General features: G+C 40.8%; 1 protein-coding gene across 1 annotated transcript in view; it reads right to left on the bottom strand.

Annotated features, from left to right (window-relative positions):
• LOC311151311 (cysteine-rich venom protein TEL1-like) overlaps positions 1-1,436 on the bottom strand; it is a gene marked incomplete at both ends in the record, with an annotated part of 71,319 nt that extends 69,883 nt beyond the window's left edge. The window contains one exon of the mRNA XM_084201665.1: positions 1,410-1,436. Coding sequence (XP_084057791.1) covers positions 1,410-1,436 — 27 coding nt within the window. The remainder of the gene's footprint in view (positions 1-1,409) is intronic.
• Between the last annotated feature and the right edge of the window lie 24,823 nt (positions 1,437-26,259).

Raw genomic sequence — 26,259 nt, 5'->3', positions numbered from 1 at the left:
CCCTGCTTCTGGGATCAGAGCTCTGCAGAGTCATTCAGCTTCTGGAGATTCACCTGTCCATGAAATAGCATTTATTTGGCCAAAGTAGCAGCCAAGTCTGGTGCCAGGTGGTGCTTGAGCTGTGGAGAAAGCAGAGAAGGGAGATGTGCTCAGTCCAACAGGAATGTGCTGTAGTGAGGATTTGCTGCAGGAGTTTGAGGTCTGTGCACACACAATATAAAGGCTTTGTCTAAGGAAGGTTAAAAGAGGAAACAATAATAAGAAAAGTAACACAAGCAAGAAAAAATAATCTGTTCCTTTTTCTAGGCAGTGATTAGAGGCATAAAGAGAATAAATTATTTGCTCCTGCTTGAACAGAATATGAGAGTCCTAAGCAGAAACTTTTTTCCTCTCCTTTTGCCTTAGATTTTCTTCAATCAGTTTTGTAAGATACAAACTACCTCTCCCACTGGCCATCAACACATAACAATTTGTAAGGAGCCCTGCAAGTAATGCTTTTGTCCTAATGTCTGACTGGGCAGGGGGACTGAAGGTCTGCAGGAATTTGGAGGAAGGATTTGAAAAACCACAGAATGAGGAGAGCTACTTGAATTAGACCCCAAATGCATTTTAAGGCATAGGAATATAAGGTATATTTGCAAAAGCATATTAGCAGGAAAATGCAGTGACAGCAAACCCCTGAATCAGTCATCATACACTCATTTTAACAGACCTGCCAAAACTCCTAATTAAGGCCTCCCTCAGGACTCTTGTTTTCTATCTCATTATTCTGATAAAGTGGACACCAATGAGTCCCTTAATGAGGATTAAACTGTAGGCTTAAGTTGAATTTGCATCTCACATTTTCTGTTGATGAGACTCCTGAAATACACCAGATACACTTGCCAGTTTCTAATTCAGAATTCAAAATATTGTATGAAAAAGTCTGGTCATAGAATTCCACTTCTTTACCCTACAATTGTCCAAAAATAAGAGATAAAAAATGTCTGTTTTGATAAATACAGCATTTTCCCATCCACAGGCCAACAGTGTGTGTCATATTGCTGTGTATGTGGCTTAAAAGGGACAGCTGCTCCAGGGATCTGGAAACACTCTCTTTAGTTTTTAACAGAAGGAAAAACTGAAGCGGAAGCAGATGTTTGTGACTGTATCATGTGTGAGATAAGGCCTTTGGAGATTTAGTTTTTTTCCCCGACAGCAAGTGTTTAAAGTCTCGTCTTCCTTAAAGGAATTTTGATTTTGTGCCTGACCCAAGAAATATGCTTTGTGTAAATTCACATGACAGAGTTCCTTGCTGATGGTTTTAGTCAACACTGGGGCTGAGCCTTTAGGATGTTCTGAACACAGAGGTGATCCATGGCCAGGTGGGAGTTTGCTCTTCTGCACCTCCTCCACTGCCCTGCTCTTACCTGCGTGGTAGCACCACCAAAGCCCATGTCCACGTAGTGGCCAGGTGCCTCAGAGGTCCTGGGAGACAGGACCTACTGGAAATCAGACCAAAAAAAGATTGGTTTGTCTTCCTAAAATCTGCAAGTCCAGAATGAATGCCTCAGTTTATCCAGAATGTTCAACAGAACTTAATTAACTCCTTCTAAAGTAAGTTTATATCCATCCAGCAGAGATCTGCAAACCAAGAAGCTAATTTCTTCCTGAGTATTCCTTGCTCTTCAAAATGAATAAGGATCAACACTGGTGCTCACAGGAGGTTCTCATCTTCTTACCTCAATTTAATCGTTGACATCTGAATGCAGATTGGTGAGAAAATGTATGCTTCAGAAAAGACAAGGCCAAGGGGGAATGGTTTTAAACTAAAAGAGAGATTTAGATTAGATATTAGGAAGAAGTTCTTCCTTGTGAGGATGCTGAGGCCCTGGCACGGGGTGCCCAGAGAAGCTGTGGCTGCCCCATCCCTGGAAGTGTCCAAGGCCAGGTTGGATGGGGCTTGGAGCAGCCTGGGATCATGGAAGGTGTCTCTGCCCATGGCAGAGGTGGAACTGGATGAGCTTAAAGGTTTCTCCAAACACAAACCATTCTGTGATTCTATGGTTCTGAAATTTAGAGATCTTATTTAGGACTCTCAGGGGTGTGTACATGTGCGCGACCTGGCACACAGGTTTTTAATGGCTGGGAGATAAAAATTTCTTAGGAAGTATTTTCCATCATTTTTGGCATGTCATCATCTACCAATTCTGAGCTGGGAAGCATGCACCAATGCTACAGAAATGGGGTCATTGGGTTCAGATAGGAAATGCACCACCAATTGTAGCCACAATAAAAATAGTGACATATGAAAGGAAATCAGAGACCTCGGGCAAAGCCAGAGGAAATATGCAGGAAAGCTTCAGTCACAGAGGCAAATTTTTCCTTACTTTGGCATCATTGCCCATAAAATGATGTCAGAGACATGTTTTTTTTAAAAAAACCTTTTTTTTTTTCCCTCCAGCAATAGCTGCCATGACCAGAATTCCACTCTCTATCTGCTGTGATGCCAAAGCAGTTTTCAGCTCTCAGTGGGGATTTCTGTTCAAAAATGTTCCCCTCTACACACAAGAGTAGTGGTGGCTATAGGGGTGCCCAGTCTTATGTACCTTCCAGCAGCTGGAGAGAAGAGTGGTTTTGACACAAGTATTTTCCTTTTTTCCATTTCACAGCAAGAAACAAGTCATGCTTATTCAGCAAACTATGTTTGGGGATGTTTTCCTTTTAATTCAATAAAAATGTGTACACTGGAGAAGGACTACACTGATCATGATCTTGGTGCAACAGTGAGGTGGATCCAGTGGAAGAGCAGATCAGAGATTTAAAACAAGCTAAGATAAAGTCTTTCATCATGGAACAGGCAGCCAGCCAATGGAATTCCCTATTTCCGACACCGATATCAGATATCGCAAGGGCTTAATCTTCTGATAATTTCAAGTGTTGCCCATACAGCTTTGTAGACAAGAAGTTTATGGTGTTCTGTAAAAAGCAGGATTCTCATGAAACCCCTGAGCTGTAAGTTACTGCAGTCTGGGAGAGAATTCTGAAGGAATATTGTACGTAGGCATTAATTTTTGGCTCCTACTGGAGACAGGATATTGGTCTGATCCAGTACACTGATTTTTTGTTCTTAAATATCAGCACATTTCACTTGGCCTTACAATGTGCAATATTTTGTCTTCCAGTCCTAAACTCCCAAACAGGATTTTTTCCCCACAAAATTTAAAAACAAGGAGGAAAAAAAATCAACTTTGTTTTGTTCTTATTGATCCAATATGACTTTTATTTTACTTTTCTTTTTCAACATTACATTTGTAAATATGTTATTTGCAGTCAAAGCTAAGATTTGCTTTATTTCGTTTAGTCGCTTACTCATTTGGACTTGAATTTAAGCAGGTTTGCATAATGACAGTCTGTTGTGCTTCTTAATTTGGGAATTAGGGATCTTGGAGGAACCCTACTGTTTACCAGCTTCAGTAAAATATCAATTTAAAATTCATTCCAATGGATTTTGTTTCTGCTCTTCCCTGTGGAGAAGTACACCTCATTTTATGTGGTAAACTGATTCCAATGGCACCCCAAATGAGGGATAACCCAAATCTCTTGTACCCCACAGAGCAGACCTCTGCACATGAGACCTCACTGCTGACAGTCCTGAGATCTCTTTGTTTGGTGACCATGATAAAGAAACTATTTTGGGTGAAGGGACTGGCAGCTTGGAATTTTCTTCAGCCTTTTTCTAATGGTCAAGCCATTTCTGCAAATCTTGTGTCTACATAAAAATATTCTCAGTGAATCTGCTATAAAAAGGGAACATTTTGAACTGCACTGATTAAGATTTTAATGTCTTCCTTTTTAGTCTAGCAAGGCCTACCATATACCAGTATTCTAGCACTTCCACTTTTGGCTACAACTGTAACAGTTTAATTCAGGTTACTCATTCTGTTCTATGAAATGAGGACACAATTATTAATGGCCACTGTCATTGTGCCTGAGCTCCTCCTTCTGAACAGCCTTGTGCTACCAGGACTGAGGTGACTGAAGTTCATGGACAATCAGCATATTGACATGAAGGAATTTTTATTCATAACTCTGAGGTCAGAAAATGGTTTGAGTATGGTCGTGAGTCCCAGAATGTTATTGGGAAATAAATTGGTTGAGCTCATCCTTACCTTACTTTGCAGGAAGTCATTTACAGCAATACCTGCTCTGAGTGGGATTGATCTGGTACATTTCCATCATTTAGAGAATCAGGAAATTATAGAACAGTTTGGATTGGAAGAGACCTTAAAAATTGTGTAGTTCCAATTCCCTGCCATGTCTCAGAAAAAAATCCCTTTATTTAGCAGTGCTGAACTCCAACCTGACACCTTCTCTACATTTCCTTAATATTCAAATCTAGAAGTCAAAGATTGGTTGAGATAGGGCCAACTCTATATACTCTTAATGCAAGGAATGCTCCAGTTTTGCTTTAAACACAGATTTTCCCAAGTTGAATCTGTTATCTGAATAACAAAGCTTTGTTCATCTCTTATTTACACAAATGGAGGTTATGGTATGATGACAAAGATCACCTCCATATGACAGAGAGAACCAATATCAGATAAGCATCATACTTATAATGATAAATTTTAGAACACCAGACGTATTTCAGAGAAATACCAGGGGTCTCTGTGCTACTTTTAAAAGAAGGAAAAACACATTGTAAAAGCATTAAAAGGAGTAGAAACTTCTATAAGCTCCTACAAAGTCATGTATGGAGCTGGAAACTCCCCTTGCCAGTTTTCCAGGGCACATGATGCTTTCTAAAGACACCAAGTTGCTGCTGATCGTATCGTGCAGGACCAAAATCTGTCTCCAATGGTTTTGGACACCTTGTTATATCCCATTCCAAAATCTGTCAAGCATGTGATGACAGCTGAGGCACAGTGGAATACTCCTCTGGTTCAAGAACAAGAAGGCCCAGAAGGAAAATTTGCTGATTTGCTAAACTCTTTAAGTTTGCATATACAGCTGTAGGATACTGAGCATGTCACTGTAAAGGATCACAAATATCAGGACTTTTGTCTCCATGGATTATTGAGCCAGGCAGCTCCTATCTGAACTGTCCCCATGTAACTTGGGCACTGCCAACAGAGTAACCCTGAAATCTCATGGTGACGGATTGAGCTGCATTTGGATTCATCCAAATCCAAGTTGCCTAGAGGTTTTGATGGAACAACATTTACGGGAGATTTCAAACCAGAACTCTAATGACTTGTGTTTTCTATCATTGTACAGACACATCTTGCCTCAGAGAAGCAGGAAACACAATTCTGTGTGTATTTTTATTAGGGTAACTGGTAGCAGTAAGGGTAATCACTCCAAGAGAGTTATTTAATATACCCATGCCAGTGTTGCAATTAATATAATTGTTCAGTGAGAAAGCATACACAAGGGGAAGATGATTATATTTTACTTAAATTTTGTGGTAGAGGTATTCCTCAGAATGTTGTTCCCAGCTTAGTACCAATGAGACAGTAAGATCTGGTGTCCTATTTTTTAGCATCAGATACTTACATGCTCTCAGAGCCTTTGTAGACCAATATGACTTTAGCTAAAGCACCTTGTCTTTGCTTAAAGCCAGTCTGGGACTTCACTAAAATGGTGCCAAGCATTGGGACAGGCTGCCCAGGGCAGTGGTGGAGTTACCACCTCTGGAGGGATTTAAAAATGTGTAGATGTGGCACTTGGGGACACAGTTTAGTGGTGGCCTTGGCAGTTTTTGTCAATGTTAGATTAACAGTTGGACTTGATGACCTTACTGGTCTTTTTCTACCCTAAAAAAATTCTATGAGTCTATGAAAACAATGTGACAGTGCCCAAAATTAGATCTTGTACGAAAATGTACAGGTGATTTAAGTGAGTTTTAAAATCTTTCTGTGTAGGAACAACTCAAGAGCACGATCTGCAGCCAGTCCATTTCAATCTCATCTCCACATCTTTCCTGCCAGGAATCTCCCTCCTGTAGTAGACCTGGAAATGTGCAGAAAAGGCAGCAATTTCACTTGGCAAAAACTCATATCAACACAGTTACAGTGAGCAAAACTTTTAACCTTGTCCCCAAGACTCTCTAGAATAGATGTTCTTATGTTGTTTTCTTTTGGGAATAAAATCCTATCTCTCCCCTGCAGGTATCCTTTCTCTCTTTATAGTAGCATAGTTACTGAGATCCAATTTAAAATGTTCAAAACCCCAAATTCCTCAAAAGGCAGCGTGAAACTACACCTCACACATCACTACAAAAATAAGCAAGCTTTGATTTATTTCAGAAGTGGAGTGTTCCTGCACTCTCACAAAAAGTTTGTTGTACAGGAGGGGTGTTAGCCTGTCGAAAACACACGGTTATAAAGATTCTCACTGCTTTCCTAACTTTGCTGTAGTCTACACTTTGAGTGTAGAATTGCACTCACCTCACCCAAAATACCTACCTGTAAGTCAGGCATCCATTCAGAGTCCCTGTGGCTCTCTGGACAATGAGCAGAGAGAATGAAAACACAGAGAGGATATTTATTGTATTTATTGCAATAAATACTGATAGACGCATGCTCATCAATAAACACATATTTATTAATAAATCAAGATTTTAATAAATGAATTCTCATGTAGATTGGATGTATTTTGTTCTGTCTCTATTTAAGGAGTCTGGATGACCAGTTTGGATTTCATTTATAGCTTTAGAGCAGATAGATTTCATATGTTGAACTCTAGTTTTTTTTAAGAAGTGTGCAGTTATTGTATCAGTTTCTCATCTCCTGGGAGCCCTTTACACGCACTTTAACCAAGCTGGATCACCCCCAAACCCCAGGGTATCTCTGTCAGCCTGTCCACTCCTTCGAAGTATAAGAACCCTTTTAGACAAACTTGTTTTGTACTTTTGGCTGCTGAAACACCTCGTTTCCCGGGCCCTGGCTGAACTGTACGGCGGGAGCACTAGGTGGCAATGCTGTTACAGCGAAAACTCCGGCAGCTCCCCGGAGCGCAGCGGTGCCGACCACAAGCTCAGAGAGCTGGCACCGCTCCTGCAGCGGCTGTGGGACATGGTTTTGATTGTCCCCATGTGCTGGGCACTGCTTAGGCCATACCTACAACCCTGGGTTCAGTTCTGGGCTCCCCATGACAAGAAAGACATCGAGGGGCTGGAGCGTGTCCAGGGAAGGGAACGGAGCTGGGGAAGGGTCTGGAGCGCAGGTCTGGTGAGGAGCAGCTGCAGGAGCTGGGAAAGGGGCTCAGCCTGGAGAAAAGGAGGCTCAGGGGGGACCTTCTGGCTCTGCACAACTCCCTGACAGGAGATTTCAGCCAAGTGGGTGTTGGACAAAAGAAATGCCCCCAAGTTGAGCCAGGGGAAGGTTAAGCTGATTATTAGAAAGTGATTCTTCTTGAAAAGGAAGCATTTGTTAAGCATTGGAACAGAGTGCCCAGAGAAGATGTGGAATCACCATCTCTGGAGGCATTTAAAAGGTTTGTGGATGTGGCTTAGTGGTGGCCTTGGCAGTGCTAGTTTAACGGGTGAACCTGATGACCTTAAAGGCTTTTTCCAACCCACCTGATTCCATGATTCTGTGGTTTCGCTTGCCCAGGCTCGCTCTGAGTCAGGAGTAGGTGGTTGATTTGTTTCCACTTTCAATATAAAGCAGAGATTGTGACTTGGCATTTAGCACAAGTTTGGTCTTCCCCATGTAATTTCCAGTGAATCCAGGGAATATTGAATGGCAAATATTGAATGAGGAATACACAGGAATGAGCTGACAGTCCTACCAGGCTGCGATTCAACAATCTCGCTGGGGAAAGTGAAAACTCAAGCCTGATCCTAATAATGTGGGTGAGATCATAAAAAGCCTTCAGTTGTGCTTCCTCTTTCCACATGTATTACTTGCAGTGAAATAAAAGACAATATTCCTGACATAAAATCTTGAATATGGACAGCTTTTGCTAAGATAAGGTCAAAAAAATAAAAACCAGTGCAAATGTTCTACAGCTACCAGTTCAGTACAGCACAGCCAGAAATCTGTGTTTAATTGACGCCCATATAATTTAATACAATTAATCAATATTATCAGGTCATGATTTTGAGAGGTCTCTCCACACTTGCAGTATTTATTTTAATCCATTTTAATTCATATAATTTACCATTATCATAACCTCTATGAATTGTATGGATACCAGGAGAATAAGAAACTGTTCTGGTCTGAGTTTACCCCATCATTACTTGTTTTTAATTTATTTTTATGGAAATACTGGATCCTGTGGATAGCAAAACTGCTGTCAGTACAGAAAACACCTTGTCGTGTTCTAGAGTGAGGAGAAGATTAATCTTCACTATTTTGGTCCGAATACGCCTTTATAGTTTTATGTATTTTATATGAAGGACTTGATGATCTTAGAAGTCTTTTCCAGACTTAGGGAATTTATGATTCTTTTGCAAATGTAAGGCTGAGTAACAATAAATAAATAAAATGAATGGATGCACATCCATGGACTTGCTAGAGTTTTACATGAGTATGTGTAGCCAAATATGTGAGGTTGTTTCATGCATTCATATTTGAAATTCTAAATTTAGACTTTCTAGAAATTTTCTAGGAGGAAAAAATTAGTAGTGCTGCTAACCTAAAAGACAAGTACATTTTCCTTTTTAATTCTGCCATTTATATAGATTATTTTCCTCACAAAAATGCATTTAGGATATTTTCCACAAGCATGTAAATTTAGCTACTCTGGGTGGGATTGGTTTTTATTTTGGACCAGCTCATTGATCCCAATTTCACAAATGATATAAACATGAGCTGCCCAAAAGGATTCTTGCTTTTTCCCTGTCTTATCTGACCACCTTTTCCTGCCCCTCCCTAATCACTGAACTCTTCTGCAGTGTGTCAGAGCAGGGAAATTGATTGTTTAAATACATTTTTTCTTGTTTGTTGGGAGAAATTCCTGGTCTGGTTGGTGATTGAGGAAATATACTGCAAAAAACCAACCAAAGAAATGAATAAATATATAGCATCCAAAAACTAGATGCTAGTCCTGAGGAGTTTTGTGGGTTTGGATTTTGTTTGTTCCCTTAATATGTCAAGATAGGAAGGGAAGCCAGAAAAGGTTTTCTTGCTCTATTGGAAAGAGCAGTTTATTTTTCAGACTCAGAGCCATCCATTTAGGCCAGAATAAAGGCAGGAATGAAATAAGGGATTTTTGCTGGTGTTGAGCCATGTGATCCTACACAAGCTTTGACAGCGCAGCAAACTTGTGCTGATATCTGAAGAAAAATCAGAAGCAGCTATAAGCTGGAAAGTTTAAAGAAGTGAAAGGATGTGCATTTCTGGCCTTATTCATGTCTCATTAGATTCTGGCACAGTAAATTGCCTAGACCAGCAGAAAACACTTGTTCTTTCTCTTTTTTGATGCAATTTTTTTGAAAAAAAATTGTGATGTCAGGGAAAAAAATATGGTGCCCAAAGAATAGACTGGACGTAACATTTTTTCAAAAGAATCAGCTATGACAATTAAGAGTTTATGTCCACCATCCCCCTTCCCAAACAGGTGAATCTCCCCATAAGTCCCTCTGAGAAAACATATCAACAACTTTTCAAAAGTATATTCTTGCCATGAGATTCTCTATGCTTCTGTGCTCAGTCATTAAATCATTTTGACCAGGACAGGGATATGAGAACATCTACAAAGGAATTTATTTACTAAAATTAACATAATGAAATTTAATATACTGAAGTCAGTAGTGTTTGGATGATGCCTTTTGCTCATTATGTGCCTTACTGGGAATTTCCAGAGGTTGTTGTATGCTGAAATATGTGGCTAAAATTTCGAGCCTTTTTGAAATGACCCTACACTTCCAGACACCAAAATATCTCTGATTTGGCCTCATGGATCACAGCCAAGCAAATACCCCAGCAACATCCAGAGCTTCCTGTTCCTTATTATTCCAAAATGAATGAATCCAAACTTCCAGATGAAAAAAAAATAGGGAAGGGCAATGCCCTTTCTCCTTACTTGGGAAAGACACCTTGGCTCAAGAGAGGCATTTTAAATGTCACAGGGCTTCCTTTACACAGAGCATTTGTGGTTCCTGTGTGATTTACCTCCTACACTCTTAACAGAATTCCCAAGGAGGAACCCCAGTGAAGAAATTTAAGATTGAAAATAGGCACATGAGCCCAGTCAGACATCCTGGAATTGGGTAAGGCAATCAGAACATTAGAGCAGTTGGAACAGTCCTGAAAAATGCCATACTCTCTGGGAAACTTCTAGCTGGAATATAAATTTTTTTTTTCTTTGACTTTTTAAAAAAGAACTTCCACCCACCCATTCCCTGCCTTTGAACCTACTTCCCATTAATTTTCGCACCCATATTTTTAATAAAATACTTTGGTAAATGGTAGTGCTTGCAAAAAGCCATGACAAAAAATGCTTTTTTTAAATAAAACTGAAAGCTACAATTAGGAATATCTCTATGATTGTTTCAACACAGATAATTAAAAATACATATTAGAGTTTAAAAAACTCAATAAACCACAGATCAAAACATCTTTTTTTCTCTTTTAATGATATTTTCTTTTGAGTTCAGAGCAAATATCTTTCAAATAATCAGAAAAAAATTCAGTGACTCATAGAATGATAGAACAGTTTGTGTTGGAAGGACTTGATTCTCTCAGCCTTTCCCCATAGCAGAAGTTCTCCACCTCTCTATCTACTTGGTGGACTCCTCTAGATTTGCCCAACAGTTCCATGTCCTTCCTGTGCTGGGCACCCCAGGGTTGGATTAAATTGCTTAATATACATGACCCATTAATGTATGGTTTCACTGTGCAGTCTCACCTATTGTAATTCCAATCTCAGCCAGGCAAAGACACATCACAGTGAAAGACACCATTCTTGATGCTTCTTCTATCAAACCCCAGAGTTTTAAGGGTAACCTGGGCCTTCACAAAGCCCACTTCGTTGTGTTATAACCGTTAAGGCAAAACTGGCTGTGGGAAAGATGTTAATTCTGGCACAATGACTTGGAAAGTTCCGTGCCACAGTGCAGCATAAAACAGTAATTAGATGAAGAAAAATTAAGTAATGCCTTATGTTTTAATGGTGATGTGAAGCCTTTCAAAGATGCAGCTACACAGTCCATGACTTTCCCCCAGACACATTAAAGCAAAACCTTCATTTTTCTGCCCCTCTCAAGCCCATAAATTCTGTTGGATTACACGCCAAGTTGATTTAAAGTGGTTGCTCAATGAAAAGACAGTGTTGACTCTAAATTTCAATGCTTTGTAATGTTCTGAAGGAAGCGGCAATCTTCTTTCATGGACAAAATGAGACTTTTCACTCTTCAATTCAGATTGCAAAGTTTTTATTACTGGTAATACAGGATAATCACTGCTTTTAGGGTTTTTGACCTGGTTGAAGTTTTTCTCTTATTTTTTAAAAGGAATCACTGATTGCTCCAAGCAGAACTCACTCTGTGTGCTCTGGAGTTTCTGTCCCACCTGTGAAGATGTTTAGGTCATGCTGTGTGACTCAGACCTGTACATGGCACAGAGGGCTGAGCCCTCCACACTCTGGGCACTCAAGATTCCCACTGAAGCACTGAATGCTGGATCCAGCCTTCCACAGCAAACATATGTCAATACACAGATGGTCACACTGCCAGAACTTTCCCACAGACATTTGTTCGATATTTTTAAGCAAAAAATGTTTTCCATGTCCTCAGACCTGTTGTTCACCCAAGTATTCCAGGCAATTTAACCTGCAGGCAGTTTGGCTTGTTTTTTTCCCCTGAGAAAAGCACAGGGATACAGCAGCAAAAAGAACGCTAAAAAAAATAAGCTGGGAAGAAGATGAATGAGGCAGATGGACAGAGGAACTGATAGTCTGATATGCAGAAATAGTTTACTTGTAGAAAATCCAGAAGCGTGTTTGGAGAACGCAGACTGCAGCTTGTAAATGGGAAGAGTTCAAAGTGGGAACTGGGTATTCCGAGACAGGCTTGTGTAGGCTGGGAAGTAAATGTGTGTGTGACACACAAAGGCTTACTTCTCAAAAGAAAAATTCTCTTTTCCCCCCTGAAAAACAAGGATTTTAACTGTGAGGTAAATATAGATGAGACTGGGACACACTGAATAACAGGAACATCAACAGGACGATGAAGCACCTTCTGGAGAGATTTGCCTCCACAGACCATGGTAGAAAATCCAGATGACTAACTGGGGTAAAGGTTATCTTTTACAAGATCCTAGTAAAAGACTCCCAAATCAATTGGTCAAGGACAGTTTTAGCAGGCTTAGGATACTGCAGTTCCCTGCAAGCTGTACAGTCCTGCCTTGAAAGAAAAGCACTTTTGCAACTGAAGTCTCAATGAAGTGTGAAGCAAAGCACAGGGACAGAGATGAAGGACAATATAAATTAATCTAACTCTCCTGGGAATGGTCCCAAGTAGGTAATTTGTCCTGAAGAAACAGAAGCAAACAGTGATGGTTCTGTTGTAGAGAAACTGGAGATTTCATTAACACCTGGATGTGGATGAGCCTTTGTCATGAAAAATGCAGAGACCAGGACATGAATCATTCACTCAATTTTCATTGAGTTCCAGTGCATGGGATAGTCCAATAGTCCTCCTTCACATACTGTTCTGTAGATAAATATGTATATTACCATGTAGATATGAGACATTCTTCAGTATCAGTGTGGTCAATGACCATACCTCCCCCCTGCTGCAAAGTTTTCAGCATCTAAATAATTGCATCTCTTCTCTGTCCCACTTGGGAGGTTCAGAGAAATTGCTGGACTGCTTTTTCTGACTCAGTTTTATGGCTAAAACCAGAACTGCCAGGAGATACTGTATTAGAGCAATGAATATAAAAAGGGTCCTTTAGCCCTTGTTAAATTAACTGATCTATTCAGTAATTGATTATTAGAAGACTTGAAATGATTCATCTCTCCCCAATACTCTTTCAAGCACCCATTGTTAAATTCTGAGTAGCTTGAAAAATTAAATTTCTTTTTTCAATACCCTCATGTCTCTCCTGCCCCTTCATTTAGATTTCTAGCAGACTTTTGTGGCTATCAGATTTCTCAATCCTTCCCTTCCTCTCCATTTTCTCCTGCCTGTCCACAGGCCTGATTTCTTCAGGACTCCACAAGTCTGTACCCTGCTCTGCTCTTTGTCTTATATCTCTCATCTCCATCTTCTTCTCAAACATTCTAGTGTCTGATCTAACACAGGCTCACCACCCTTTGCTGCTGCTCCAGTGGGAATGATATCCGTGGTGTCAATCAGCATCTCCCTGTTGCCTTCGCTGCAGCTACCTCCAATTTACACCAGCTGAGGATCCGGCCTTCTGCTGCCAAAAGTACTAATGATTTTGCAGAAATATGGGTCTCTCTCTCCCTTTCTTTCTCCTTTTTTTTTCTCTCAGCATGAAAGATCTAATTACAAATTGCTGAAGGCTTGCTACAAATAATTTTTTTTTTAAAAAAAGGAGAAAAAAGATGCCCTTTTGACTCTGTATTGTCTGCAATAATTTACTGAAAGGAACTGGATCTATGTTTTCAGACAAATAAATATTTCTCTTCATGAATACTAAGAACAACTATTCAGTGAAATATCTCCATGGAGAGGTTTTTAACTTATTTTCACAGCTATAAGTTTGTTCAAGCTGCTGTTACTGGATATCAGTACTCTGAATGATAGCAACATTACCATGGTATAATGTGAAGAGAACCACCCAGACTGGCTTCCTGCTCCCTGGAAATACCAATTATCCTACCTCCCAATATCTTCAATCCAGCAGGTCAGATGGGTGCCATACTTTTATTTGTTATGATTTTATTAAGGATGACAATGCAGGGAAGGCTAAATGTGACATTCCTACTGGTAGGATGAACAGTGTGAGGGCCTTTTCTCTGCCCCTGGGGCCAGCTGCAGCAGGGGCCATCCTGATTTCTCCTGGGACCTCTGTTGAGGTGTGCCCTGGGAAAACCAGCTGGGTCATGGCAGAGTGGTCTCCACTTTGTGATGCTTGATGGACCCAAAACCTCTTGGGACAGTTGGTACAGAGAATGCTCCATAAAAATGAGACTCCTATGGGATTCAGGTGGTGAAGAGGGTACAAGAGCTCTAGAACTGTTCTGCCAGAGGCTCCAAACCAGCTGCTGCTCCATCAGAGAACGGTTGAGATTGAAGTGACCTCTGGAAGTCATCTGGTCCCTCTCCTCTCTGCTCAAGCAGAGCCACCTAGAGCAGATCACCCAGGACCACATCTCCATCTGGAGAAAGAATATCTTCTTTCCATAGCTGGACTTTAATTAACAGCTCTCTGATGGTTACAGACTCAACAATCTTCACTGGAACACCTTCCTGCTCCAGTTATCATCCTGCATAACCTACAGTGGGCTTTCTGCAACTAGCTGGTACCTAGGAAAGAGTGGAGGTCCTGCTCACATAACTAGAAATAGTTCCACCCTTTTCCTGTAGGCTTGGAATGACCTTTTTCTGTCTTCTGAAAGGACTATTTACCATTAATTTGTAGTCACTTACCCCTGTAAAATCCCAACAAAACAAAGGTGTAGAATTGCACGTATCCATGGCAGAAGTGCAAATGACAAAATACAGTAAAGGTGATGGAAAAGTGGATTCAGAGAAGAAGTTGGGGAAGCAACATGTGCCTAAGCCTATGGACCATGAACTTACAGGATTCCTGAATCCTTCTGGAGATGTGACCCAAGGCAAGGAGGGCTCATTGAATCATAGAACAGCTTGTGTTGGATGACAAGTTAAATATTTAATTTAATTCCAACTCATCTGCCATGGGCAGAGACACCTTTCACTAGACCAGGTTGCTTAAAGCCCCATCCAACTTAGCCTTGAACGCCTCCAGGGATGGGGCAGCCACAGCTTGTCCAGGCAAATATTCCTGGTATCCATAGTAGCTCTTGGCTCGGCAGATGCATTACACACTGGGTGGCTTAGTCTTAAAATTAACCTTCCCCAAATGTCTCAAACCAGATCAGCCACCAAAATTGTGAGGAAAAAAATTATATCTTCTGAAAAGAACACTTTTCAGATTTACACCTCCTCCAGCACCACTACTAACACCAGCACAGTGCTCTGAAACTGGAGTGAAACACTACCAGTCACTAATATTAACAAATTTGTTTATACATTTGGGTTTCATGGTAGGTTCCAGTTGGTTAAATGTGGTCATGGGGACATTTGAGGCATCTTGTGATATGTGCACAGAGTGGTCTGGTCTGGCACTGGGTTTAAAGATCTGTGTCCTTGGGAGCTGCAAAGTCCTCCCAAGTGACACCAAAAATAAGGAAACTGAACCCTGTCTGCAGTGCCCCTGCAAAGAGCAGGGGCACAAACAATCATCTCATTGCCTTTTTCTAAGAAAACTCTCTGATCTCTGTACAATCAGCACCTGGAGACTGTTCACTTCCTGCCATGAAGAGTTTGTCTATGGTTAATCAAACCACCCAGATTATCTACAGAGAAGCCAACAGATTTCCTTAATCCTTAGCAGTGAGCCTGCTCTTTCCAGCCCTGAACATGTTTTAGTTCAGCTGATCATTGCTCATCCTCTTATGGTTTACAATGCAGGTCATGAACCTGGAGTATAATATTCCAGCACTTACGTTTTTAAAGTGCAATCCATGTACCATTTTAAGCAGAGAAAATACTCAATTAGAAGGCAGCATGATACTCCAAGTACAATGCTATGTGACAGGGCAAACAGGAGAAGTAATTGTATTTGTTTAATTCTAGAAATCGAGTGGACAAGGGTATCCAGACCTTTCTCTTACCCTTATTACTTGTTTCAATTTTGTTGCTGGTATTTTTTTCCTCCTGTTTAATAGGCAAGGCAGCTGACAACTGAATTAGTACTCTTCCCTTAGTATGCCACTGGCTCATGACAATAGCCTTAGGGGTAAGATATAGATAACTGAGAAGTTTTCTCACTGTTGTGATATATTTTTTCATATGGTTAATAAGGCAATTGAAATGACATCCTGTCACAGTGGTAGAATCCCGTGAATTTGTGATGTCCCTTGCGTTGCCACTAGGAGGAGATGCACTGTGCTATTATCCCCCACGCCTTTTCTTGGAGAGCACGTTGAGAGGATGTGACAGTCTGCAAGCTCAAGCGTCCCTTAGTGTTGCTTAGGATTAGCTACAGTGTTTATTATAACTAATGGGAAAGGGCTTAGGGCTGAATTGTTGTTGCACCACTGCATATTTCGTTTCAAAAGCCTCACAAGAGTGCCCTTATGTTCCAATCAGGGAGTTTGGCTAAAGAAACACAAATAAGACAATCATCAGCAATTAAATCAAAATAAAACAAAACTATAATAATGGCTAAATCTGCATTATAAGACAATTAGTTGCTTATGAGCAATTACATAGCTTTTCTTAAAACAGAATCTATCAAAGCATGTTGGGCCTAGATAATTTAAAAAAAAATCAAGTTAAGGTCCTGGTGCCAAGTCCTGCTATTGCCAGAGTAAATCAAGGAATTTACACCGAAGGCCAGATCAGCTGAAGCCTCTGCTGGGTCTATTTGCATCAGGATGCCCTGTCCTGAAAGGTGTGAAAGGCAAAATGAGGACCCAGCGCTGAGCACCTTGTGAGGGCAGGGCTTTTGTCAGCAGAGATCTCCATCAGCACCAGGCGCTGCTCCAACACAGTAATTGATTATTTCCCAAAGGCCTCTGCACCATCAGCTCTGATTCACATAAAACCAGCGCCTCCTTCCAAGCATCCACGAGAGCTCCAGTGGCTGCAGGGGAAGGAGGTAATCGGAGTGGCAGGGAATGCCCTGTTCTCAATGGATGGGCAATTGCCCCATGGCCAGGCAGAAGTGGAAGGTGGATTTATGCACAGGCACATATTGTTCAAGCGGCCCCTGCCTCTGAACACGCTGCCTGCGCTCGAAGGGCTCCAGCTGGAGTGTTGCAGGTCCTTAATCTGATTAGTGTCTGGGCACAGAGCTTTCAGCTGGAGCTTGTCTCGCTGCACACAGGCCATTGGAAAGCATGGTTAGCTCACAGCTCCTGAACTGGTCATTGGAAAATTCCAAGGACATAAATAAGAGAGTAGAGTTTTCCCTTAATCATTAAAATTGAGGCACACACAGTGTATGTATATATTTATATATGTATATACGAATCTCTGTATGCATGTACATATGTATGTATGTATGTGTGTGTGCATATGTATATATGTATACTTCTTTTTTGCTCTACTGTTGAAAGCTTTCAGAGATCTGGAGCTCCATCTCCCCAGCTTTGAGGATCACTACGTGCTCAGATCTGTCACATCCCATGCTTTGGGGATGCTCTGTATTTATTTGGTCCTGTAGAATTACACCTCAGTTTTCAACCACTTCTTCCACTGTTTCACCTCCTTGGCACTGTTTCTTTTAGCCAAAAGCCAGTGGAATCTGGAGAATGGGTTGGAGACAGTGGTGGTCAAGCCAGAGAGTACAATCTAATGGAAATCTTCACTTTCAACATGGGTCCTTCCCTGCAGGTGACCCAATGTCCCCATCTATGGGGACTTAATGACCTTGAAGGGCTTTTCCTAAATGATTCCATTCTGTGACTCATGACCAGATCCTGCTCTGCCAGCTGCATGTTGAGAGCTGGTTAACCAATAGAGTGATGGTCATGCAGAATGCTGGACACAGCTCCAGGGTGTTTAATCACACTTGAAATGCCAACTGCTGCCCTGCTGCTCCAGAAGGGAATGGGAATCTGAATCCCCATTTCACACTTGGTCATCCTTCTAGGTGACCTGGATGTTCTGAGGGCTCTCAAGTAGCACTGCACCCCACTGAACAGTGATGTGTATGCTCACTTAGCCTATTTCTTCCCTTATTTTATGCTTATTTTTCTATTATAAACCCCTGGACTTTGTGCAAGTTTGTAGCTGAGCAGTTCAGAGGCAGGAACTACTCAATTCTGCATTTTCCTGGAAGGAACAAAAATACACCCAAATTCAATCACATTTTTTCAATAGTTTCATTGAAATAGAGCTTTAGAAAAGATGAAACATTAGATGTCTTGGAATAGACTTTTCTTTTTCAAGTTAAATGTTTGAACTTTTCACTTCAGAAGGATGTTTTATTTTAAAATCAACTTATATTTTTAAAGGGAATAATAAAGAAGTGATAAATTAGACCAAGATACTTTGCTATTTCAGCCCTTAATGACAGGAGCCATGATCCTAGAAGCAGGTAAGCACAATTTAAGACTAAGGACTCTCTCCAGCTTTTCCTCTCTGCTCGGGTGCTGAGAATAACACAGGTATGTTTTTTCCAGGATGGAGGCCCAGCTGAGTTATATCTGATATTCTGTATTTGGAAGCAATGAGTATATGAATAATACATCTGAATAGGCCTGAAGATTTAATGGCATGACAGGAGGGGTGCAGAGTACTGCAGAGCAAATAGCAGATTTCCAGTAACTTAAAGGAAATTTAGAGTTAAATAATGGCATATGAGGGTCCAGACAGTGATCAGCAACACTTGATATTTTGGCAAAACCAAATTCTATGAGGCTGCATGGATGGGAATTCAAAAGCAAATGCTTTGCTTATGTAGCTAGTGCTGTGCACCTGAACATCAGAGAACATCAGAGAACATCAGAGACAATGTACGTTTGTTGGAGGAAAAGTTCTCGGCATTCTGCTGTAAAAACCCACACATGTAACGACATTATCCAATCTAAACTTCTCCTCATGCCACTTGAGGCAGTTTCCTCTTGTCCTGTCACTTGGTACCTGGAAGAAGAGATCAATCCCCACCTGGCTGCACTCTCCTGTCCAGGAGTTGTTGAGAGTCAGAAGGTCCCCCCTGAGCCTCCTTTTCTCCAGGCTGAGCCCCTTTCCCAGCTCCCTCAGCTGCTCCTCCTCAGACCTGTGCTCCAGACCCTTCCCCAGCTCCGTTCCCTTCCCTGGACACGCTCCAGCCCCTCAATGTCCCTCTGGAACTGAGGGGCCCTTCCAGAACTGCACACAGGATTTCAGGTGTGGGCTTCCCATTGCCCAGCACATGGGACAGTCACTGCTCTGGTCACAATATTCCTGGTACAGCCCAGGTGCCTTTGGCCTTCTTGCCCACCTGGGCACAGCTGGGTCATGTTCAGCCACTGTCACCACACCCCCAGATCCTTTCCCAGCTTTCCAGGCACTCTGTCCCAGCACTGCACAGGACTGTTGCAACCCAAGTGTAGGAACCGGTGCGTGGCCTTGACAAACTCCATAAAATTTGCAGTCAATGAAGTGAAGCCCCAGACAAGATTTATTTTCTGTTTCAGCTTAGGAAACTGAGCTCTCCAGGATCCTGGAGGGTCAGGTACTGCATCAATCCAGAGCTAAAGCTGCAGGAGGGGTTACAGCCCAAGGAGGGTGCGTGTTTATTTGAGCATTATTGAACCTGACGGGGTCTCAAGCAGCATGGTTTTGGCAAGAGCTCTTTTGCAGAGTTTGCAGGTGCTGACTTTTTCCCCATTGCACAATGCTCTTTTTTTTCCACACCATGGTTTCAATGGAGCAGCTCACCAAAAAAAAAAAAAAAAAACCCAACCAAAAAAAAAGAAAAAAGTGTAACTGAATAAGAGCAAATAGATCAGACCTGAACCCTTTGAAGGTTTCTAGAGCATGTGCTATTGACAGTTTCTTTCTTGAATTTGCTTTGTCTTTGTGCCTGGTGAGTTTCTGACTGCTGTTTTAGGGACTACTAGCATATTCTACTGAGCACTAAATTTTACAGTACCCCTACAGTAAGCTTAATATCTTTTATCTTGAATAGTGTAGTGCATGTACCTTTATTTATAATGCATTGTACAGCCTGTGATGCTCACTAGTGCTGTGTTTTTACCATTAGCACTCCAGGAAATGAAAGCACTGTAGCTTACATTAGGACAGGGGCAATTCATGGCAGTCTTATTTGTCAGGGCAGCTTTCATTTAAATTGAAGCCTGAAGTGTTCTACAGGAATAGGGAATAAACAGCTACTAGGCCAAAATACTAGAAAAAACTCACACTGAGAAATAAAAGCCCATAGAAGGTCATAATTTTGCTTTTCAGTTCATTTTTGAGATGCACAGTGGAGCAGAGGTGGAAGGATATGAAGAGTCAGGAACTAGTGACTGAAAGGAGAGACCTCTGCTAACTGATGGTATTAAGAATGGAGAGAAAATGTAAGAAAGAGTAGAAAGAACAAAACCTGAAAAAGAAAGGCTTAGAGAATAGAAAACTAATTCATGGCTTCAAATTTAGGAACATGTCTGTTGCCTAATTTAGTAGTACAGCACACACTGAAGTTCTTTCCTTGAGTTCAAGGGGAAGTTGAGGTTTCTGCCATCAGCATTTGGGTTCTATTTCCTCTTCAGATGGTGAAAAAGCCTCTAAAAGGAGCCAGTGCTCTTGACTCATAGTGGGGTTGAAGTGAGAGGACCAAACTGAGTGACACAAAGCCCCTGGGAGATTGGAGAAAAATATCTACTGAGGCCAAAAGTGAGATGAAGGAATGGAATAAATGCATGTGGAGAGTGGAGGCAGCTCCATCACGTCTCGTGACACCTGTGGTGCATCACCACAGGGCTGTGTGTCTGCACAAGGGATAGGCTGCGCTGGTTTTGGCTGGGCTAAAGCTCTTCACAATAGCTGTGTTTGTTTTGTGCTGGAAATAGCGTTGACAGGGCAAGGATATTTTTGCTGTTGCTAAGCAGGGCTCACACAGAGTCAGGGTCTTTCTGTTCCTCACCCCACCCCACCAGAAAGGAGGGTGGGGGTGCAGAAGGCATTGGAAGGGGGCAAAAATGACCCCAACTGACCAAAGGGATATTCCAGAGCAGATGGTGTCATGGTTGGCAATAAAGACTGTTGGAAAGAAGAAGAAAGGGTGAGGATTGTTCAGTTTCTGGCATTTGTCTTCTCATCTTAAGCAGACATTACATGTGATGGAGTTTTGTTTCCCTGGATGTGGCTGAACACTTGTCTGCCCACAGAAAATGGGGAATGAGTTCCTTATTTTGCTTTGCCTTTCTCCGCAGACTTTACTTTACCTATAAAACTGTCTTTATTTTGTCCAGCAAGATGCCTCATTTTTACCTCTCTGATTCTCTCCCTCTTTGAACCAGGGGGAGGTGAGTGAGCAGATTCCTCTAGGGGTTAAACCACAACAGATGGTAAGACCTTGGATTCCAAAGTGGGCAGTGCAATGCAGTGCCATCCAGAGTTTCCCACCTGGGGCTGAATACTCTGGAGCTGACCAACCCTGCTGGAATGTTTGTATCTGGACAGAGCTAGGACAAGTCTTATCATGTGAAGGAAGGCACTGTACCCAATGTACTACCATTTTTTTTAAAATTTATTTTTGCATTAGAACTCACACCTTTGGGAAGAGCACTTTTTGTTATCTACAAAACAGATTACAAGGAATACAGAGGTCCTGATCCCGCTGACAAAGCGCGTGCTGCTGATCAATGACAATCTTGTATTGACTGAAACACCATCAAGCCCAAAAGATGAAAGCAAACCAGGAATGTTGTGATCTTTTTTTTTTTTTTTTCTGTTTGCTGGCAATGAATTACGCTACAGTAGAAAAATGGGGTTGATTCTGCTTTCTCTTCCCAATGTGTAAAAGAGGAGTAATGCCATTGAGTTCAGTGGAGTTTGTGTGAGTAAGTGGAAAATCAGATTCAGGAGCTCTATCGAACCCAGCCCCACATCTTGTAGGAGTCTGCATTTCCCTTTCTTTCTCACAGGAGCTCTTTGTTTGTATTTTTCCCCTCTGTGTCTCTCTTTATTTTCCTTTCCTTTGAAGTCTTAAATCCTAGAAGTGACCAATCTTTTATCCATAATCTTCAGCATTCAAATTAAAGGGAATGGTCTATAGATTCTAGGATTTTCTGCACACTGTGGCTAAATCCTAGTGGAGTCCCCTACGAGCTAAGAAAGCCAGGAGAAGAGTGTGAAGTTAATTTGATATAATCAATGTGCCACATGCAATCATGTTGTGCTCATTACTAGTCAACAAACGAGCAAAAGCCCTACATATATTTCTTCTTTTTAGCAAACTGTTGTTTTATCAAGTGATGGGCTGGCCAAACATGTTCGGCAATCTCAGTAATTCCTGTTCTTGTTAATCATTGTGAAGCCTCGAAATTCCCAAGATTCCATAAACCTCCCACAACTGAACGCTTCTAAAGTCCTGTTTGTGTTATTGCAGTAATAAATATGATCATTTTTCATAGCAAACCTGTCTATTGCTTTAAGGAAAATAGATAGACTGTAAATAAGTGCATTTTCCAGCAGTAACATTAAACAAAAAGGTTAAGATCCTACTGACAGGAAAGATGTATTTGCAAGTGATTAGTTATATTTCTACCATAGCGCTTGTCTGTGTTCTTCTTTTGATGTTTAAACAAAGCTCTTGAACACACTGGGTTGTAGTCTCTGATGTTGATTTATAGGTAGGACTGCATTCCAAACACTGAACTCATAGGCAGACATTAATAAAAAGGAGAGACTTTCTTCCTGCTGGTTAATATGTGACTAAGCTCTCCTGTTACAAATGTTGAAACACCAATTTACAAAATTGTTTTGACACAGAATTATTTTATGGCTATTATGACACAGACATAAAATTATTTAGGTTATCTGGGCCCAAGAGGATTGGTGGGAACTCCAGGTGGACCTAACTAAACTACTGTAGGTAATTGGGCAACACAGTGGCAGATGAAATTCAACACAGACAAGCGGAAGACAAAATGTGTTGGGAGAAGAGTTTAAGTGCTAAAAACCCCATAGACTTGAGGGAGGTCAGGTTCTTGAAGAACTGATAAGAACTGAACAAATCTCACTCAAATACCCAGCTCTGTGTAGATGGCAAATATGTAGAGAACCGGGATCAAAATAATTCTTTCTATTATATCTCATTTCCAGTTGCAAAAAACCTCTTACATTTCAGAGGAAAGCAAAGCATCAACAGCAAGATATTCCCTCCAAAAAAAATTCTCTCACAATAAATATCAGGCTAAAATTCAGAAACATGAATTGGAATTGTGAGCATTGCCTAAATATAGACTGTGTTGTTCCTGAACATGCAAAAGACGCATCACCATGGATTCCTTCCAGGTACTTGAAGTGAGGCATTTGGATTCCTCCTGCTGCTGCTGCTGCAGACACAAACCAAATAAACATTCCTACACCTAAATACAAATATATGGGTAAACAGAGGTCAAATTACACTTTAAAAAAATCCAACAGCCAAGTGCATTTGCACTGGTCAGGTGCCACTGAGCCACATCCTCTAAGTGCCAGGGAATTCCATCCTATTTAAATAAACTGTATTTATGTAAACTTCATCTTTCAGACATCAGATGTTGTTATGCCCTTGTTAGCAGGGATGACAAGCTCCCTGTTTGCTATCAAACATTTCTAAGAACATTACACAGTGATCAACTCACCTCTCCACTCTCCCTTTGATAATCTGAGTTGAGCTCCTTAAGCCTGATATCGCAGAGCTTCTTTTCCAACCTAAGGATCAGTTTTGTGGCATTCCTTTGAGCTCTGTGAAGTGCATCCCTCTTCTCCTGAAAATTAGCTACACCCTCTGAAGAAAAGCAGTTTATGGTCACAACATCCTGTCCAGCTTCAAAATGACTTGAAACATTTTTATAGAGGCAAAATTATATCAGGTCTTTTAGTGGTGTTTGGGCTGAGTGTTTCTGTGCTCTAGCAAAGCAGAATGTTTGCATATCCATCAAATACTTAAATTAATAACACTTTCTTACTTTCCTCCAACTTTTAAAGTTTGGACTCAATGATCTCAGAGGTCTTGTCCAATCAAAATGATTCTGTGATTCTGTGATACTTGACTCTGTACCTGTTTGGTGTCTCTGCTAGGGCTTCTATCAAAACAACATCATGGTCCTAAATCTGCTCCAATTAAGTTTTAATGGAACCCTTAAAGTTTTCAACTTTTAAAATTTTTTTTCTTTAACCTTATTTCTGCCTTTTAAACAAGAGTCCTCGGCGATTCAGCACTAGATGGAGCAAATCAGAGCTTAGAAACAGCAAAGCATCCATTGTATCACCTTTCTGCTGCAAAACTCTGAGGCTCACGGGCAGAGGGGTGACTGCTCTGAGAGCATCCACCCAGACTGGGTTATCGAAGCCTGGCATTTCCTCTTCATATCCAAAATTATGGAGTTTCCTGAAATCTTGAAATCTTCTGCAACTTTATTCCTGAGTATACACATATAAATGTGTATATATATACATATATTTGCATGTATATATGTGTTTATTTTTAACTTTTATTTCTTTTTGTTTTGGGATGCCGATCCTGCTACCTAAGCTTGTGGTGCTGATCCTGAGCTAGAGCATCACCGGGGATAGAATAAATATGATTCCATTGATTTCAACAGAGCTAAAGAAGGCTGTGTAAGACGAGGATCTGTAGTGTTATCTTTAGTTTGTAGTGGTGTAAGATTTTCTTAGTGATGTCAGAGCAACTAAGATCAGTGAGTCCGTAGGTTGCAATTGTATTGTGATCTCTACAGCTGAAAGTGTTCATTTAATTAAAAGTGGAGTAGTGTTGGGTTCCTTTCTCAGAAAATTATTCAAGTAGATTAAAAAAAAAACCCTAGGAAACATTGTCTTCGGTTCATGCCTCTGTGCTACAGTAGTGAAGGGGAACAATTAGATGAATTCTGCAGGGCTGATTGGGGTTTTGCCTGAACAAATGTGTATCAGGCGTTGCTCCAGAGATGTCAGCAGAGATAAAAAGCATCAAAACAACACACAAATCAAGCAGTGAAATTACTGCAAATGCAGAAATGGAAGTAAGAATCAGTATGGTCTTCATCAGAATTTCTCTTTCCCAGTCTGAATTTTCCCTTCTGCAAATCATTTCATAGCAAAATATAATTGTCAAAGCCTTATCAGATAACAAACTGGAACAGAATATTACACTCCCAGGCTCTCACTCATTCTGATATGGAACAGAAAGGAGACCATATCAAAACCATAACCGTAGATCTAAGAGTATTAAATGTCTTTTTACACTGGCTTAAGATTTCCCTAAACTCTGTGTTGGCTGAGTATAATACCTTCCCCCAGATATTTCAGTAGATTTCCCAAATAATTCCATAGGGAATGAATAATTTAGAAAAAGGGAATAGCTCAAAGAGCACATAGACAAGAAAAGAGAAAAAGAATGCCAAACTTTATGGAAAAAGATTTAGCTCACTTGATTCTTTGCAGCATCTTAAGCCTTCTATGGTTTTGGCCACATTAAACTCCAGTGTTTTCCCTGATGTTGAATTTTTGGGATTACAAAAAACCAAAACAACCAAACAAAGGAATTATTAAAGGAATTTGTGAACTTAATGAGAAAGGAAGAAAAATATTCTCCACTTTCTTATGTGATTGACACCAAGATCTCATGTTTAAGTTGCCACCGAGTTTTTCACTACATCCAAAGGGCTTTAAAGCTCACCCAATAAGCAAAGTGATCCCTGTGATTTGCAGTGATTCCTAAGATATCTGCTTTTGTGGAAGGCGTCCCTTCTTATGGCAGGGGGCTGTAATGAGATGATCTTTAAGGTCCCTTTCAACACAAACCATTTGTTGATTCTATGAACTTTAACCAAAAATGGCACCTGTAAGCTGCAGTCAAAGCCTTGAATTGAAATAAAAGTTTCTGGAAAAATTAAAAGGTAATTAGAAAGAACCAACATAATCTGGGCCAGTCCAACAAAAAAATGTGGTGGATTTTTAAAGTATCTTTCAGAACTAAAGAGATTTTAATCACAAGTGAAATTGTGAGATTGATTTAAATAACAAGATAAAGCTGTCCTCATTCTTGGATATAATTGCTAGAAAACTCAACATACAAAACACACAGTCCTTGAGGTCCATGTGTCATGTGACTGCAATCCCCCCTTTCTGTTATTAGAGTAGATAGAGTAGATGGGGAGGGGACTTGGGACTTCTTAAAAGGAGACAAGAAATAGAACTGTGCTGGGGAAAAAATAATAATAAGAAGAAATCAGGATGCCTTACTGAACAGCCAGAGTCGTTTTATGCGGAGTTTTCCCCTCCAGCAACCAAATGGAACCCAAACAAGACTATTTCTCTGAAAACTTGTTCCACCCACCATTCCCCAACTCAAATACATTGTGATAATATCATAAAACAGCTGAGGATGAAGAGTTTGTTCTGATGGACTG

Source organism: Fringilla coelebs, assembly GCF_963513975.1.
Source record: "Fringilla coelebs genome assembly, chromosome: 3".
NCBI classification, from domain to species: domain Eukaryota; kingdom Metazoa; phylum Chordata; class Aves; order Passeriformes; family Fringillidae; genus Fringilla; species Fringilla coelebs.
The sequence above is the reverse complement of the archived record's forward strand: the minus strand, read 5'-3'. Positions and strand labels throughout refer to the sequence as shown.